We start from the raw sequence: 17537 nt of genomic DNA, 5'->3' as shown, positions 1-17537 counted from the left end.
AATTTTAAAGACTCTTTAAAAATCTTGATTGATACCGCCTGACTTTTAAAGACTTCCTAAAAGTTTGAATTGAATACCTCTAAACTTTAAAAGTTCATAAAATTTTTAAAACTCTATGAAAGTCATTATTGAATACACCTCCTAAGATTCAAGTCTCAAGAATGACTTTTTTTTTTTTTCCTAAAAAAAAGAGAAAAGAAAAAAAATAGACCTTTGAGATCTTATTGCTTTCGTTCCACCTTCTGAGTAATTGACCATAATAACCCCCAATAATTGCTGGCCGTATTATTATATTTGATATATTCTCTTTTATTAAGTCAAGTCAAGCCTCGTCGCTTGCAAGTAGTCCAATTTGCTATCGTTCTAGAGTGTTCTGTTCTGTGTTGTTTCTCTGGTTCGCCGTAGTCGAGTGCCGTCGGAAAATCCATGGCGTCTGATCTGGAACGCAAGGCTAAGGATGCCTTCATCGACGAATACTTCGAGCTGGCCGTTGATCTCTACTCTCAGGCTATCGATTTGAGCCCTAACAACGCCGAGCTCTTCGTCGACCGCGCTCAAGCCAACATCAAACTCCAAAACTTCACCGGTATCTTTTTCAGCTTCTCTCTCGCATCTGATAAGTAAGGAATACGACAGGAAATATATTCTCATTGAGTAACGGCAGGAATTGACGATAGTCTGACTTTTTGATGTTCGATCTTGTTAGTGTGCTAGTGAAACTATGATGTTTCTATTTGATGATTTCCTTAATTGAAAATTAAAGGCTGTCCCTTAGGTCTTCATTCGTTTATTCTAGAGCTCTGTAGCTGAGTTTCTGCTATGAAGTTGTATTGTTTATTGTGCTAATCTGTTTCATCTGATGATATTTTGTGTCATTTCAACTGCTTTAATGGTTAATATAATGCCCTTGTATTGTGTGTGTGTATTTTATTTATTTATTTATTTATTATTATTTTTTGTAAGCAGAAGCTGTAGCTGATGCAAACAAGGCAATAGAGTTGGATCCCTCAATGGCTAGAGCTTATTTGCGTAAAGGGTGAGTTCTTTTTTCTTATATGTCTGGATAGTTGTCTTTGTGTCTGGCCCTCCTGCACTTTCATGTGTTGGTAGCTGGTGGCAAATTCTGGAATGAAAAGCGGAGCAAACTATTTTATTTTTGTAAGGGTGTGTGTTTGTGAGTGTTTTTGTTGCTTCAAGTTTTCATGTAGACTGATTTTATTATAAACTTGCTTCTGATCACAGCACGGCCTGCTTGAAACTTGAAGAATATCAGACTGCCAAAACAGCATTGGAGACAGGGATTCCTTTGGCACCAGAAAGTTTGAAGCCAAAATTCCATGATTTGATTAAAGAATGTGATGAACTCATTGCAGGTGAAGTGTTACTGTAAAGCACATATGTACTTGTTTCTCATTTGTTCAATTTAATTCCTTTTTTATTGTATAGTACATGAAGAAAATAGTTTTTGGGAATTTAGGATGTATATTTTCAACACTTTCAGAAGGCCTGCTTTTATCTAGTGGGAGGTGCTTGGCATAATTTTGCTAATTGTATTTTTATCTAACAAAGATATGGATCTTATTGGTTTCTTCATTCAGAGGAAGCTGGTGAACAAGTTAAAGTGGAGGCAACCACACCAGATGTAGCAATCCTGCCTGAATCAGTGCCATTAGAAAAACCACAGGATGCCCAACCAGCTTTTAATTTATCCTATCAGGGGCAAACAGCTGTGAAGCCAAAATATAGGTTTTTTCTTCTTCCATTTTCCTTTAAAGAGGGTATTTGGTTCAAACATGGGAATGTGAATTTAATATTTAATCATCTGAATGACTTTTAGTAAAAGTAGTATGACTTTTGGAAGCAAACTAGAATAAGAATGAATTGTAATTATTTTTAAATCACAAGTAATAATAAGTTGAACATTAAATTATAAGAAATATCATTCTGGAGGCATTTGAATCCAATTTCTTTACCCTGAAAAGAATTTGAAAACAAACAGCACTATTACATTTAAATTTCATTTCCCCCCTCAAAAGTGGTGAAACAAATGCTCCCCAAGTTCTCATACTTGATTTGGATGTCAATATTCAATTTATGCTCTTAACTCATATGCTATGGGCATGTGAGATTATTACTTGTTGATTTTGTTGACACAATCTTCTCTTAAAATTTGAGTTTTCTACTCAAAAGGAGTTATGCTCATATTTTCACCAATATATCAACTTCCTTTTGGATTATGTACTTCCGGATGGAAAGAGTATGTTAATAGTGAATTTGGTTGTTGCAGGATGGATTGCCAAGTTAGTTTGATGGCTACTTCTTAGTTATTTATGTACGCTTAAAGTTCTAGTTTTTTAGATTTTGCTTCTCTTATGTTTACTGGTTCATTCATGCCTGATAGAAACTTTGAATCTATTGTCCTGTATATTATAGCTCTCTCTTTTTATTAAACAATCTTCTGTAGGCATGAATTCTATCAGAAACCAGAGGAAGTGGTTGTTACTATATTTGCCAAGGGCATACCAGCAAAGAATGTCACCATTGAATTTGGTGAACAAATAGTATGTTTGTAGTTTATTTCTTTGAGATCTATAAATTTTCCAATCTTCTTCTAGAGATTAGAAATATTAATTTCAAACTCTTGTTTCTTTGCTGTAAAAATACAGCTTAGTGTTACAATTGATGCCCCTGATGGAGATGCATATACTTTCCAGTCACGGTTGTTTGGCAAGGTGATATGACTGTTTCATAGTTTTGCTTTGTTGTTTTTAAATAATTTCAACATAACATTAAGATTTCTGTTAGGTACTCATGTTGGATGTCTGATTGTGTAGTTAGATTTTCAATTTTAAGAACCTCCCCATAAGGCAACTGTTAATATACTTTGTTGATAGTACATCATTATTTACTTCTCTACTGTAGTCCTGATTTTATTAACTCTATGGAATTACTGTATGTTTTGTGTCACATTTAAATGGAAGCCCCTCAGAGGGCCTAAAAAGGTGCTGATGCTGTTCTTTCTCTTGTGGTTGCAAACAGATAATTCCCGAAAAGTGTAGATATGAGGTCATGTCTACAAAAATTGAGATCCGCCTTGCAAAAGCTGGGGCTATTCATTGGACATCTCTAGAGTATAGTGGGGGGGAAACTGTTGTGCGACAGGCAGCTGTTGTGCCATCTGGTAGGTTTTGTTTATCACTTTATCAACAAAATTTGTAGACTCTTGTTATTACCAAGTTGGTCTCTAAAAGAATAAAATATTTGAGGTTCAATATATCAAAATGACATTTGTTCTGTTAAATGGTATGATTCCTATTTTTAGGGAATATTTCATCTAAGTAGGGCAATTGTGAACATACTTTTTGTATTGCTGAGCTTGAATATCAGCTATTTTAATTAATTAATTTACATTTATCTTCTCTCTGTGCTTGTGGCTTGAGGGAGGAACCTGAAGATCTGTTGCTACTTATTAAAAAAATAATGATTTTTGCTGCACATTTTGGTTCATGTTCTTTTTCTTTTTATATGTTCCCCTTATAAGTTATGAGTTTGCATCATCTAAAAGTATATGCCTCATTTAGGAAGTGCATTTCTGCAATGGCGCAGGGGTTTCTTCGATTACTGTACTAAGATATTGCCTGTTAGTTTTTCACGTGAGGTGCTTATGTTCTACTTTTTGCCTTTTGTAGTGACCCAAAGGCCTTCTTACCCTTCCTCAAAACCTAAGGGAAAGAACTGGGATAAACTAGAAGCTCAGATGAAAAAGGAGGTAGGTATTCCAATTTCTATTTGACATTGATGGGCCATAAAGGCCAAAGATGTATGTACTTGCATTTAACCATTGATTACTTCAGGAGAAAGACGAAAAATTGGATGGTGATGCAGCATTAAACAAATTTTTCCGAGATATATACCAGGATGCTGACGAGGATACTAGAAGAGCCATGATGAAATCTTTTGTAAGGCCATACCAATTTTAATAAATATATATCTTTTTTCATTGAACTTTTTTATTTGTATAGTTCCCTTCTGAGGGTGGAATTTTTTAGACAAACATTAAATGTCCCACAAATATAAATGCAACATTTATGTATCCTGGCTTTAGCAATTAGCGGGTATTGGCAACTTAATTGCTTTCCTTTTCCTCCAATCGTGTTTGAAGTGTCTGTGTTTCTCCATTCCTTTTCAGATAGGAAGGGGGATAAACGAGCTTTGAATGGGCACTCGTGCCCGACATGCTTGGTTTTCTTGTAACTTGGTATTGTGTGTTTGGTTATCTAATGAGAATTACACATGTATTCTATAATAACAGGTAGAGTCAAATGGGACAGTGTTGTCCACAAATTGGAAGGAGGTGGGATCCAAGAAGGTGGAAGGAAGCCCTCCGGATGGCATGGAGTTGAAGAAGTGGGAGTACTAAAGTGTATTCTTATAGGAGCTGGCTTGTTTATGATATTTTCATTTTTGGTTTTTAGTTTCTTGGTTGGGTTGGAAATTGGAATTGGCCTATATTTTGTGAAATGTATTTGTTTTCCAGTCATGCTAACTTGTATTGTGAGTTGATCTTGAACTAGCCTTTTAAAAGTTGTTTTGGCAGGGTAGACTTTGGGATAAAATGTGACTTGCCTTTTTCTATCTCTATTCACCACTTCCTTCAAGCAAATTTTTCTTTGCACAAGAAAGAGTTAAAAATAGTTTTACTTCAATTTTATTTTTTGAGATAATTGATGATTAGTTATATATTAGTTATCTTTATCCTGTAAGTTTCAATGAAAATTTCAACATTAAAACTTTGTGAGTGAGTCAAAATGGTATTTTTCAAGAGTTAATACTTGATTGACTATAGAGATTTTATGCAGTTGGATGTAATGATAAAATGATATATTAACAAAAATTTTAATGGATAACTACTTGTGAAAAATAAATAAAAATTAATAATGTAATAGATATAAAATTTAAAAATATGATTAAAACGTGTTAAATGACAATGTTATAATAATTGAAGTTTAAAACTAAAATTTGAGTCAAATATTTTATGACCAAGCGACATAATATAAATATGTTGACTCTTTGTGCTTCATTAAGTTTTTTTTTTTTTTGGTAGGGAGTGCTTCATTAAGTTAGGTTGAGAAAGAAGGTTTGAACAGATACTACAATGTAATAAGAGTGAAAAAAAAAAAAGAAAAATACTGTGTAATAATATTCAAAAAATATACTGTGATGGCATACTGCTATTATCATTCCAAAAATCCCAAAATCCAAATGGATGGACACAGAATTAAAAAAAATGTACGAAATTAAATTTAGGCAGAAAAAAGAAAAAGAAGAAAAGTTAAGTGGGTAAATTGTGATTTATTTCCTTTTCAGTTGGGAGCATCTTTCCGTCTACGATATTGCTGAATTGCTCAAGCTCTTGTCTTCAGGTAAACTCTCTGCTAGTCTTCTTCCCAATTCTATTAACACCTGATGTTATATTCTTTTCTCGCAGAGTCATTTGAGCTCTGCAGCTATATAAACTGCAACCAATTTTGTAAATCCTTGAAGGTATATATAAGATCCATGAATTTTAATTCAATCCGAACATTTCACTTTCTGTTCGCTCTTAGTAATTTGTGTAGAACACGAATCTTTCCGCTTCTTGAAAGCCCTGTTGTTTGGTATAGAGTTGTGGCGTATTGATTGAGGTCGATCTGGCTAGGTTTCAGTGAAGGATGCAGTTCTTCGGAGGATCAGAGATCAGCCCGTCGCCGCCTCCCCCTACAGCGTCGGGAAACAATGCCCACATGTTGTATGTGTTCAATAGAAATGGAGTGTGCCTACTTTACAGGGAATGGAATCGCCCCCTTAAGACTCTCAATGCTCAGCAGGATCATAAGCTCATGTTTGGTCTCCTCTTCTCTCTCAAATCCTTAACAGCTAAGATGGATCCTACAAGGTCTGTTTTTTTGTATAGTCAGTTTTAGGGGCAAATAATTTGAGTCATCTTCCATCTCCAGGTGTACAAAAATGAACAGGTGTTTGCTATGTTATACTGGGGAGATTGATGATTTCATTCACATGTTATAACTAAGTAGTTATTGTGTTTATTCAGAGGAGAATGAATCAGTGAATGCTAAGTCTAATACGTAGTAGTTGTTCTTGTAAAAATAAAACAATTGATTTAAGACTGTTGTACTTCTTTTTCCTCATTATTTTGTTGTTATCCTGGGCAGCATTGAGAAAGGAAATCTTGGAGTGCCTCAGTTACCTGGGCAAGGTTGTTCATTTCATAGTTTTCGTACAAATACATACAAATTAAGTTTCATGGAAAGCCCATCTGGGATAAAGGTTGGTTTGTGTACTTTTGTTAAATTTGTTGTCACCGATGAAGCTCTTTGAGTGTCCTGAATTCTCAATATTCTAAAGTTGTAGGATCATTAATATATATATATATATATATTGAAAAACGATGGTTGCTCCAGCTTAAGTTAATTTAAGTATTTAGTTTTGAAGGTGCATCCTGATTGTTGAATTAATGTATGGAAAATACAAGACACATTGTTATCCTTTTTACCTTTTTTACATATAATATATGCTTTTGATGGGTGAACCACCTTAGAGCCTTAGAGGAATTTCTGATTATCTCAACTTCCCAATATTTTATCACTTTCTAATCTTAGGTATAGTTTTCATTGATTGGCTTCTCTGTTTCCTATATACGGAGTATTGTTTTCCTTTAGGACTATTAGGATTTTCTGTTCAATGTCCAAAAGGATTTATAGCATTTGTTGCTTGTACAAATTATGCAGATCATCCTAGTTACTCATCCAAGGACTGGTGATCTAAGGGACTCCTTGAAGTACATTTACAACTTGTATGTTGAATATGTTGTCAAGAATCCGCTATATTCTCCTGGAACTCCTATTAAGTGAGTGCTTCATATATTTATGGATAGTTCGAGACTACTATGCTGTTTGAGTTGTCTACTTATCTATGTGACGTAAAGCTCAGCATGTTCAAATAAACTGGCAATTCTTTAATATAAGTTGCTATTCTAAAATACTCAGATGCTTAGCTAAACTTTCTTAAGAATCTGTTGTATTAACGAACAATACTTTTTCCTTTAAAGAAATCACCCGTGTGGACTTTGTTGCATGGAATAAGGACTGTACTTAGAAAATACATTTTCACCCACCCCCATGCTGCAATATGAAGAAACCTGTTCACATCAATAAATTACGAGTAAAGGCAATTTTGAGCATAGCAAAACTTGACATGTATGATTCTAGATAGCTGTGCCTAAAAAACTTGTTGGGATTCTTGACATCTTCTAGCTTTGAACTCTGTTTTGCCAGCGTGGAATTCTCTATTGTTAATTGGTTATAACATGCATGATTCTGAATGGTATGCCTTAAGATTCTTGTTGGGGTACTTGACATTTGATAATAGATATGAACTCTTTTTGCAAGTATGGAATCAACTGATGCTATTTGATTACATCTGTTTCTGTAGATCTGAACTATTTAACAGTACACTTGATCAGTATGTGAGAGGCCTTGGATGATGTATCAAGGTATTGAAAACCTATCTTTTCTCTATTTTGTTTATCTTTTGAAGTTATTGACAATGAAACAACATCCTCCCCCGGAAGAAGAAAAGAGCATAGTCAATGCCAAATGTTGTCTTATTTCCATGTTCCTTTTTGAGCATATGATGGTTTCACTAGGATATTGACTTGGTGATATCATACAAATGCAGATTTCGAGACTGAAAAGTAATACTCATCTTCCATCCTTGAATTCTGATTAGCAAACATGCCGGAGAACCATGATCGCTTTAAGAGCATACCATTTTGGTCTTGTCAGTTGTCAGAGCCATTGGTTCTTCACTTCTTTGTTCTTTACGTCAGTAGGACTCTTAGAAGAAACATAACGTTACTTGCCATTGGTTCAAGCACAAACTTTCTGTTCCTTGCACACATTTCCTGAAATTTGTGTATCAAATTTGTTGTTTGATTATTGATTATGATATGGCCCTATGCATTCTCTAGTACACCATTGTTAAGAATAGCCTGTGCGTTGTGAGACTAGCTCAATTGATTTGATCGATCACCTTAAAATCTTGTCTAGCGACAGTGAAGGGTTCAAATCCGACTGAGAATGTGAGGGTCATTCGGAAACCTTGACCGATCAAAGGAGATGAAGACTCCTTGTGCGCTGAGTGTGAACTTGGGAATTTATGGGACGATTCACGATTTACTTTCTCTAGTAGGCAGTAGCTCTTGGACAGGGGTTTTGAGAGTTCAGAATTAGTCTAGTGAGAATGGAAGGAGACAAGTTGCCTTCCGCCAGGGAAGGCGGCCAGTTGGTCGCCTTCTCCGGTTGATAGTGACAGCCGTCGCCGGTTGCCGGAATTTCGCCGGATTTTTGTTTGAATTGAAATGACTTGTAATAATGTCATTTATCCATTCTTGAACTTCATTGTCTCAATTTGACATTTTTGAAGGTTTATTGCACTTTTTTAAAATTTAGGTGCTTAATTGACTTTGGTGTAAAGTTTATAGACTTATTTGACATTTTTTCTAATAAAATAAAATAAAATAAACATCACGCTATTGATAATATAGAAGTCAAATTGATATTCTTGGCGTTTATTTATACGCCATTGGTTTCTAACACATTTTCTTGAGATCTAGAAAAATAAAAACATACTAAGTCAAATTTCTAGAATCAAGACAATATAATATATTATATAGAGTAGGGAAAATGACACTTTTCTTTAAATATTTATAGCACTTTTTCCTCTTGAATTATTTAAGTGGCTATTTTTTCTCCTGAAATGTTAAATGGACATATTTATTCTTAAAATAAATATTTTTTTTTCCAACAAATTATGACCACAATTTGGTTCAAACCAAACAGACACTATAACAACCAAACTGAAATATTCTAATTATAATTTAGAATCGAAACTCGATATTTAGAGTATATTAAAATCGCGAACCGGATCCGAAACCGCTTGTTCACGATTCAAGATCCAGTTTTTTTGATTCATAATTTTAATAAACTGAAATCCAAATATTGAGTTCTGGATCTAAATCATAACTGAAAACTTTTAATTCGATTGCTATAGTGACCGATTCAATTCGAATCGAACCACGATCATCCCTACGTATACGCAATAATTTGTTGGAGAAGAAAAATAAATAAAATGTTTAGTTTAAAGGTAGAAATGTCAATTTAATATATCAGGAGGGAAATTGTTAATTTTAAAATAATTGAGAGGCTAATACACTTACATGAATAATTCAATAAAATAAAAAGTGCTATAAGTATATAACTCAGGAGAAAAAAATTTCATTTTCCTTACGGAGTATCTATAAATTTCCACTACCGGTTATAAACTTCTATCAATTCCATTAATGTCATCATGACTACTAGCTTAGGTAGTTAAAGATCAACGCTACGCGCTTTGAATATGAGCAGTGTACTCTTTCTAATTGAAGTTGACAATTTGACGTCACTCATGCTTTGTATTATAATCTTAACTTGTTTTACTATTATCAGTTAGTGATTGAAAAATTATCTTAGTAATTTCACTAACAAATTATCTTAATTGCTTATAGATAGATGTTTGATAAAATTTATTAAGAGTCCCATTTTGATTTTAACTAAGAAATATTAAGGTGTGATGGGATATTCAATGAGTCAACACTTTTATTATTCCCTAACTGCCTCCGTTGTTCTCGCAGCTCAGGAGTAGATGTGATTGTGACAGAATAATTGAACAAGACACCGGACCTAATTCGGCGCTCTTGATCAAATCCGTCAAAGCAATGAAGATGGTCAAATAACTAGTAACGGTCAGAGCCAAAGAGAGGAGGAGGAACGGTACACTTAAAGCATAGCCTAACACACTTATTGGTGCGCCGACCCATAAAAAAAATACTCCGTAATAGTTATAGAGGACCAGAACACTTATGAAGAAGAGCGTCACAATTATTAAAAGACCGTTGTACCGTTACCAATGTATAATATAAAAGCTGAATTCATTCTTCCAAAAGGTTGAACCCCAACCCTAAGGGCCCCTACACTCCGGCCCGATAGAGTATTTGGGAGGATGTAAATCATGGTAACTCAACTGAACATGAACCACAAAGGCTAAACATTTGCTTACTGCGCACGAGGAGCTCCTCACTTTGAGAGGTTGCTCCACACTGTCGCTGGTAAGACTCGATCACTAATTATTCTTCCAAACTTTCACCTCTATGACCAATTGAATTGCTCATGCGGGCATAAAAGCTGAATTCATGCAACAACCGGATGGACACACTCACAATCTTTGTACCCATCCAGAGTCTTAGCAATACAAATTACTTTATTTTATGACACGCAAATATATCCTTAACAGTATTACCGTCAAAGGAGTAAGCTTTTTATTTTCTTCTTTCATTTCTTCATAAAAATAAAGAATTTTTTCGCATTCTAAATCTTATTGATTTATTCCACTATATTTGAATCATAACTGGATATTTTTCTCTCTCACACACACACACACACACACACACATATATATATATATATATATATATATATATATATATATATATATATATATATATATATATTCTTTATTCTCGATCTCATAGCATCTCTTGATTGACCAGAAGTGGATTATTTTCCGTTAACGTTCTTTTCTTCAAAACTTAGTAACTACTATGGCGGACGGTGCAGAATATGCAGTGCATTCCTTTCCTCCTCCGTCCAACGGTCATCACGGTGAAAAGCCGGCCACTGAGTCGGCGGCGCTCATGCCGTCGGAAGAGCTCCGCAAGAAGAAGCGCATCAAGTGCGTGTTGTTCGGAGCGGCGTTCGCCGTCTTCCAGACCGCGGTAATCCTAGTATTTGTACTCCTCATAATGAAGTACAAGGCTCCAAAGTTCCGGCTCCGGTCGGCCACGTTCGACAACTTGAACGTTGTCGCCGCGCCGTCAAACGCTTCATTCGACGCCAGATTGAACGTTCAACTCGGCGTAAAGAACTCAAATTTCGGTCCTTACAAGTACCGAGAAAGTAAGGTTGAATTCTCTTATGGGGAGTTTGTTGTCGGGGAGGCTGTTGTTCCGGGCTCAAAAGCTGCGCTTAAATCTACTAAGAAAGTTGAGGTTGCGGTGAGGCTGTCCTCGGAGAATGTTACCAACGTTAAGCAGCTTGGGAGTGAACTGAGTTCGGGGATGTTGAGGTTGAACGTCCGGTCAAAGTTGGAGGGGAAGGTGACGTTGATATTTGTGATGAAGAAGAGGAAAACAAGCGAAATGGATTGCATCTTGGCCATCCATCTGGACAAGAAAGAATTTCAAGATATAACATGCAAATAGATGTAATTTTATTTTATTGAATATATAACTCTCTATCACATGTACAAATCTCTGAAGACTTCATTTCAGTTGATTCCGTTTCCATAAAGAGATAATTTAATCATTCCAATGCAGATTGACACCTCAAAGTTTTTTTATTTTTTATTTTTTATTATTATGACAGAATTGATTGAATTAATTAGAAGGTATAACTAATTGATAACGTTAGCCAATTGTAGAAAGATGTTTGGTAAATTAACTGTCTCTTTTCTCAAAAAGCTAATTAAAAAAGTTACTTTGAGGGTCAAAATCAATAATAGATTGATAAGCAAAATTAATTCTAGAACTATATGAAAATATAATGGACAGCAAGTCCGACTATAGTTTGTGTATATTAAGAGGACACATTTTTCCTAGCAGTCTTTGGTCAGCAGCACAATGGAATTCTTCAATGGTCTGAGGGTTGCATGCTGCCTTTGTAGTTATCATCGGCATCAAAATGTCTACCTTCTTGCATCATCTCATATCTGCTGCTATCACGTCTCTTGAAATTACTACTCTCCTCCAATTTAAATACCCTTTCTGGAGGGAATCTTCCCGTTGTTATCCTCTCAGGCCTAAAGTAATCATCTGGCTTCACTGTTCCAGGATCATCAAATCTTTGGCTTGTCCTTTTAATGTTGCCCACCATATTTGATCTCTTGTGTCTCAAATGGTTGTCAACAGGATTGCGATATCTAGAATCCTGGTGGTTGTTGGTAGGAGATACGAAACCTTCTGGATGGCGATACTTTTGGAAAGGAACTCGACTTCTCTCCATTCTTGAATCTGGAGATCTGTTTGGTCTTGTTCTCAGAATCCTCTCTCTTTGTGGGTACCATGCATGAGGAGAACGAGATCTCTTTTGGGGTGGTAAAGAAATATCACCAGCTCTACTGGAAAAGGGTGAAAAGCTTCCTTCCTCTGTGAACACTCTAACAATCTGTTGATTGTATCTTCTGGAACCTTCCCTTCCCCCACGGTTGTTGGAGATGATTCCTCTCCTCACAGGTAGCCTTCCCCGAGGAAATTCAACAAAGTCATCCCTGTCAACTGATGATCTCCTCCTAATACTTGACCACCTTTGAGTAGCACTGGACGGAAAATTTATAGCATGTTGATAGTCATGAGGATCAGTTCCACCAAACTTGCCAGTTGCAGCAGTAAAACTTCTTTGCCTGATTAGGGGGGGCCGTCTCTCAGAGCCATGATATGTCGATGAATAATGGTCGGATGAATCCCAGTGGCCTCGATTACCACAAAGCACATTCTCATCCTTTGTATAATGAGGAGACCTATATCTTCCTGAGCTATAACCTCTTTTAGGTTTACTGTATGAACCCCATTCGCCATGGGGACTGAAAGATAGCAGCAAATAAATTGTAAGTCTGAGTTTGCATTTTTTTTTTTTTTTAAAAAGCAACCTACTATCCCAATCTATAATCTTTGAACATTTACCTGCAGTTCTGCAACAGCACAGCATCCTTCCTATCTGTTGCATTCAAATGCCGCGGAATTTCAATGTGTGACTGCAACTTACCCTCGTTTGCACTTGAGCCAGTTTCTTCATTAAATGCCCGTTTGAATCCATATGCATTCATATGATTGGTAGCACGCCACCTGTTTCTTGCACCAATATTCCCTTCAAGCCTCATGTCAGCTTGATGATGTATTGTGGTGGTACCAGAACCTGCATCTGATCCTTTCTTTACATCAAAATCAATCTCCGCTGATTCACCTCTCAAGGATTGCTTGCCTGACCAACTCTTATTAATATCTTCCTCTTGATGTATGCTAGCAGGAGAATTTCTTGTCTCTATACCATGTGAACCAGCAGAGCCAGCTTCAACTACTTCAGCATCATCTGAATACAAAGCATCTCCATCTGATTCATAGTCAACACATTCCATCTCAAAGTCAACCTCGTTTTCCTCCCACGGATACAAAACTGATCCTTGTAATTCACCATCTTCAAATGGAGAGTCACTACTGGCCTGAAATCCAGACACATTCACACTGCCAACGGGTTGAACATGATCCTCCTGTGAAATATCTGAATTGTGTCCATCTTCAGGAGATGACTCAATCCCAACCTTCATAGATGGATAAGCAGGGTCATCACTCTGTGGTCCCTTAGGTTCAAACCGCATGTGAGAATCAGTTACATTGGTAATAGGAGTAGAAACCCTATCATCTTTCCCATCGACTTCTCCAGTTGTGGACACGCATTCTCCCTCAGTGGATTTTGAGGCAGGCAGATCAACACACTTTGATGATGTACACTCTGAAGTTCCCATGTCCAGCATTTTAGAGTCAACTGTGTCAGTTGCTTTGCACACGTAAGCCTTATCATCTGTTAATTCACAAGTCTTGATCAGATCTGCATTACATCCACATTTGGATACATCAGATCCAATACCCTGGATAGCAGCACAACCTGAACTTGAAGCTGCAGTCAACTTCCTCTCAGAAATGGAAATGGTAGAGGCATTATGACACTTATCAGATGTCGAATCAGTGAGGAATGCACCTTCATCATCATGACTAGGAATCCCTCTCTCGACCGACAATAAGCCCATTGGTTCAATATGTCCCAAATTAGAAGCAGAAATCTCTTCATTGCAAGTTGCATTAAGAGAAGAGACCGGTCCTCCCTTATTTCCTTCTGTTTTTAAAACAGAAGGCAGAACACTTGGATGCATTTGGGTCAATGGAATACACTTCTCTGAATTATCCAGACAAATATCAGAATCCCTTTGCTCTTTAGGAATCCCTATCTCAAGCTTCTCTTCATGCATTTCATTGCAAATGACATTATTCAAGACATTTCTCCTGACTGTATCATCATGAGGCTGCTCCCATGAATCCATGGAAGAATTAAGGTCCCAATGCAGTCTGTCAATTTTTGGAGAGAATGACCTTTTAATTAATTCCCCATCTTCTGCCCTTTCACTCAGATCCTGAGAAATAATTGGGGACTTTTTAAGAGCACTTGCGCATTCAACCTTAGTGTCAGAAAGTATGTCTCCTTCAGCTGAATCCATAGAATTGTTCACAGACAAGTTTGGTTTCAAGGGAAAGGGAGAAGTAGATACACAAAAATTCTGCTGTAATGAGGTGGCTTTGTTATCAGAGCTTCCCTCCACACTACCAGAATTATAATCAATGACATCATTACATGCAGCTGCAGCCAGATGTGCAATGCCTGAGAAATCCCCAGTACTGTAATATTCCCCATTTGAGACCTCAGTAGACTTCACATCCATAACTTCATCCTTGCAGTCATTAGGAGACTTAAATGTAATGAGTCCATCACAACTTTGTGACTGCTGAGTGAAATATGAATCTGAATTCGTTTGACCTACTAGCTCTTCAGATTGTGTGCGAGTAGGCAGGGATTCAGGAGGTGGAGACTCTTCACAATAGCCAGAAGGTGCCTGAGATGGTGATGACAACTGAAGCAAATGCCTCCTTTTCTTAATTGGTATGCACTCAACTTTGTCAGAAATCTCTTCCCTAGTGATAGCTTCACCAAACTAACACAAACATAGGTGTCCAAAAGAAAAATATTAGATTAAGGAGCTTTTGTGGAAAGAAGTCAAAGAACAATCAAATCTAAGAGATACTGAGATAAAGAAGGATACCTTGTCAGAATCAGAAAATGAAACGTATCCTACCCTCTTGGGACTCCTATTCAGCAAATTTGCATCCCTATTCAAGCTTCTGGAGTTTGGTTTCCTAGATCGCCTTCCTTTGGTGACCACTTTCAGACTTAAACCAGGAATTGTACAATTTGATTCAAGACCCGTGATGTTAACCATGTCTGCAGGGAGATACAGATGGATAATTCTTAGTGGCAGAAAGCAAATATCCAATTCTGTCCAGATAGAAGTCTTCTGGGAAAACGTGGATCCAGCAAAAATGACCTGTAAGCAGTAAAAAAGAAAAAAGAAAAATCAACAACTACAGTCACATAAATTGAATACTCATAAAAACATCTGTTTTAAATAAATTTCCATCAAACAGAAAAGCTATAAACATAACACTGCCAAGACATGCCTCCTTGGGCAATTACCTCAAGGCAGATGGAGTTAACAAATTTGAGACCCAGTCAAACTCCATTAGTTGACATTGTAGTTTTTCGGTAGATGGAGTTTACATGAAAATTAACACATTCACTCATACAAACATAAAGGAAAAAAGCTGAGCACATGGATCACCAAAATTGCAGGTCCAATATGAAGTTGGAGCACTAAATGCAATAAAAACAAGTAACTTAATTTCTGCCAGCAACTAAAATATCCAATGAATAGAAGAGCTCTCAACATATCTCCCAAATAAAAGCAACAGTGCATCAACATCTGCATAGAATTCCGCTTAGGAGACAGATGAATGCTTATTTGCAATAAAATTTCATCTGCATAAAACTTCAGTGACTCAACATGAAATAGGAGCAGCATAGCACCCACAATCAGAAGCACCAAGCCTCCTTACTCCAAGTAAAGTTGAGCCTGATATACATAACTTGCAGATATTAAGGACCCATGGCCTTTATCTACAAGTAAACTAGACACAACATATACAGCAGTTCTGCAAGAGTTCCAGAATGGTTCACCAGAAGTCATGGCATCCATCATACCATCACAAAGAGGAAAGGAAAGCCCTATAGATTCCCTATTTTGATTCATTGTGGTTTAATTATATTATGCTGCCTTCTGAAGGTCCTGGGAGGATATATCACTAAAAAACGAACCCATCAAATTCAGTTCCCCACGTTCCAAGTCTTAATTTACCCCAAGATCAAGAAGATCCTACGCAACCCTAACACCAAAGACAATTCTTCATTGACAAACATAAACATCAAAGACGAAGCCAATAACAACACGTCGTGGAATATGTAGCAATCAATTTCTGCGGAATTCCAATCAAATTTAAATTAAATAGCAGCTTCAATCGCTTCGCCCAGTGGAGAAACCCTAAAGAATAGGTATCCCCAGCAAAATTTGCCTCATGTTCCAATCTCAACATAAAGCCACATAAATTTCAGGGCATCCCAGCGTTACGTCTTCATATATGGCGCAATTGGTAGTACCCCAGGCCGAGATGATGTAAACAATTCTCTTGGCAATCCATACACACAAAGCGGTTCTCCTCTTTGATTAGAGAAAAACCAAGAAAAAGCGTACTAAATCATAAACTAGGGTTTTCAATACCTGTTCTTCTCGTGGACCCCTAAAAACTCGCCACCAATCAGCGATTGGACGATTTATCCCCAGAACTCAGCGATTACACGGTCTATCGTCAATACTTGTAAATCTCTCAAAATTCTTCGAACGAGGAATACTGTATCCTCTATATACAATTATATCCGTAAGCTCTGATGAATTCTCAGTAATCTCGACTGCGTAGTAGTCAACTCTGTCGGTCGTCGAATTCCCGCCGGCGAAGATGATATGGAATCTCGATCCTTCCTGTCTTCTAATCTCTTCCAGCGAATGACAAAGGTCATAGCGAATCACCGCGTATTTATAGCTGGCTTGTTACTAAAGGGGGGTAGCGAAGTTACCTAAACGCCCTTGGAATTGGAATGTCCTAAACCTAGTTCGAGTCAGAGACGACATGTCTTGTGTCGGCTAATTAGAGTCAACGATGGAGGGCGACGCTAAATTCAAAAGATATTTCGAAAATTAGGGGCTAAACTGACATTACGGATATTTTTATTTTTATTCTTATTTTCCATGTTTAATACTGTAAAATTTTAACCCAATTAGGTAGCTCGAGTGGTAAATGAGTAAAATTTTGAGATAATATGAGTTTAATTTTTAAAAGTGACGAATCTTCTTGAATCAGCTCCTGTACTTCTCGAATCAAGTGGGGATCTTTTTCGTAAAGACTCGGAATACCACGTGACACAATTTTAACTTGCTTGATTTTTATTTTTTTTTGAAAATAACTTGCTTGATATACTCGTAGACAAATTAAGATATTAAAGATAGTTTCTTTTTCCTACTTTTATATTTTGATTACAAATTTTCATTACTTTTTGGAATTTTGTGCCCACAAGTTGCTCGTCCCACACTACAACTATCAGATATTATCATTTATCCGGACTACAGCCTACCAACTAAGTATCAACTGAGCTGTCTTTGCAGACTACATCCTT

At 36.6% G+C, this 17537-nt stretch overlaps 4 protein-coding genes across 11 annotated transcripts; 3 read left to right on the top strand and 1 right to left on the bottom strand.

Annotated features, from left to right (window-relative positions):
- The first annotated feature begins 313 nt into the window (after positions 1 to 313).
- Positions 314 to 4663, top strand: LOC109189024 (protein SGT1 homolog B-like). Its single transcript, XM_019339714.1, has 10 exons — positions 314 to 586; positions 967 to 1036; positions 1243 to 1373; positions 1599 to 1746; positions 2465 to 2561; positions 2667 to 2732; positions 3040 to 3181; positions 3690 to 3769; positions 3855 to 3959; positions 4313 to 4663. The coding sequence occupies exons 1-10, from the start codon at positions 427 to 429 to the stop codon at positions 4418 to 4420; spliced, it is 1107 nt and encodes a 368-aa protein (XP_019195259.1). The 5' UTR covers positions 314 to 426; the 3' UTR covers positions 4421 to 4663.
- Positions 3214 to 16884, bottom strand: LOC109189023. Of its 4 annotated transcripts, XM_019339711.1 has the most exons (6): positions 15824 to 16883; positions 15692 to 15735; positions 15019 to 15319; positions 12833 to 14910; positions 12475 to 12732; positions 11632 to 12441 (listed from the first exon to the last, which is right to left on the bottom strand). In XM_019339711.1, the coding sequence occupies exons 2-6, from the start codon at positions 15733 to 15735 to the stop codon at positions 11784 to 11786; spliced, it is 3339 nt and encodes a 1112-aa protein (XP_019195256.1). In that variant the 5' UTR covers positions 15824 to 16883; the 3' UTR covers positions 11632 to 11783. The 4 variants fall into 4 exon arrangements, with proteins under 4 accessions (XP_019195258.1, XP_019195256.1, XP_019195255.1 ...); XM_019339713.1 differs by lacking the exon at positions 11632 to 12441 and adding an exon at positions 3214 to 3533 and having other exon boundaries at positions 12670 to 12732; positions 15692 to 16884; XM_019339710.1 differs by having other exon boundaries at positions 15692 to 16883.
- On the top strand, positions 5339 to 8028 carry LOC109189026 (trafficking protein particle complex subunit 1). Of its 5 annotated transcripts, none has more exons than XM_019339720.1 (7): positions 5363 to 5423; positions 5489 to 5544; positions 5706 to 5935; positions 6213 to 6327; positions 6789 to 6907; positions 7492 to 7552; positions 7738 to 7886. In XM_019339720.1, the coding sequence occupies exons 3-6, from the start codon at positions 5712 to 5714 to the stop codon at positions 7541 to 7543; spliced, it is 510 nt and encodes a 169-aa protein (XP_019195265.1). In that variant the 5' UTR covers positions 5363 to 5423; positions 5489 to 5544; positions 5706 to 5711; the 3' UTR covers positions 7544 to 7552; positions 7738 to 7886. The 5 variants fall into 5 exon arrangements, with proteins under 5 accessions (XP_019195261.1, XP_019195263.1, XP_019195265.1 ...); XM_019339717.1 differs by having other exon boundaries at positions 5699 to 5935; XM_019339719.1 differs by having other exon boundaries at positions 5664 to 5935.
- LOC109189025 lies at positions 10617 to 11394 on the top strand. Its single transcript, XM_019339715.1, has 2 exons — positions 10617 to 10703; positions 10755 to 11394. Exons 1-2 carry the CDS (start codon positions 10697 to 10699, stop codon positions 11354 to 11356), a joined length of 609 nt encoding a protein of 202 aa, XP_019195260.1. The 5' UTR covers positions 10617 to 10696; the 3' UTR covers positions 11357 to 11394.
- Positions 16885 to 17537: the final 653 nt, after the last annotated feature.

Source organism: Ipomoea nil, unplaced genomic scaffold, assembly GCF_001879475.1.
Source record: "Ipomoea nil cultivar Tokyo-kokei standard unplaced genomic scaffold, Asagao_1.1 scaffold1509, whole genome shotgun sequence".
Classification (NCBI taxonomy): Eukaryota; Viridiplantae; Streptophyta; class Magnoliopsida; order Solanales; family Convolvulaceae; genus Ipomoea; species Ipomoea nil.
The sequence above is the reverse complement of the archived record's forward strand: the minus strand, read 5'-3'. Positions and strand labels throughout refer to the sequence as shown.

Bases quoted from the DNA above. Each gene is read 5' to 3' on its own strand.
- LOC109189024 (XM_019339714.1), top strand. From the start codon at position 427: ATGGCGTCTGATCTGGAACGCAAGGCTAAGGATGCCTTCATCGACGAA. The intron at 2,562-2,666 runs GTATGTTTGTAG...GTAAAAATACAG, and splicing joins TTGAATTTGGTGAACAAATA to CTTAGTGTTACAATTGATGC. The intron at 3,182-3,689 runs GTAGGTTTTGTT...TGCCTTTTGTAG, and splicing joins GGCAGCTGTTGTGCCATCTG to TGACCCAAAGGCCTTCTTAC.
- LOC109189026 (XM_019339716.1), top strand. From the start codon at position 5,712: ATGCAGTTCTTCGGAGGATCAGAGATCAGCCCGTCGCCGCCTCCCCCT. The intron at 6,328-6,788 runs GTTGGTTTGTGT...CAAATTATGCAG, and splicing joins AAAGCCCATCTGGGATAAAG to ATCATCCTAGTTACTCATCC. The intron at 6,908-7,491 runs GTGAGTGCTTCA...CTGTTTCTGTAG, and splicing joins TCTCCTGGAACTCCTATTAA to ATCTGAACTATTTAACAGTA.
- LOC109189023 (XM_019339710.1), bottom strand. From the start codon at position 15,834: ATGCTGCTCCTATTTCATGTTGAGTCACTGAAGTTTTATGCAGATGAA. The intron at 14,911-15,018 runs GTATCCTTCTTT...TGTTTGTGTTAG, and splicing joins CATTTTCTGATTCTGACAAG to TTTGGTGAAGCTATCACTAG. The intron at 12,442-12,474 runs GTCCAGTGCTAC...GTCAAGTATTAG, and splicing joins CAACATGCTATAAATTTTCC to GAGGAGATCATCAGTTGACA.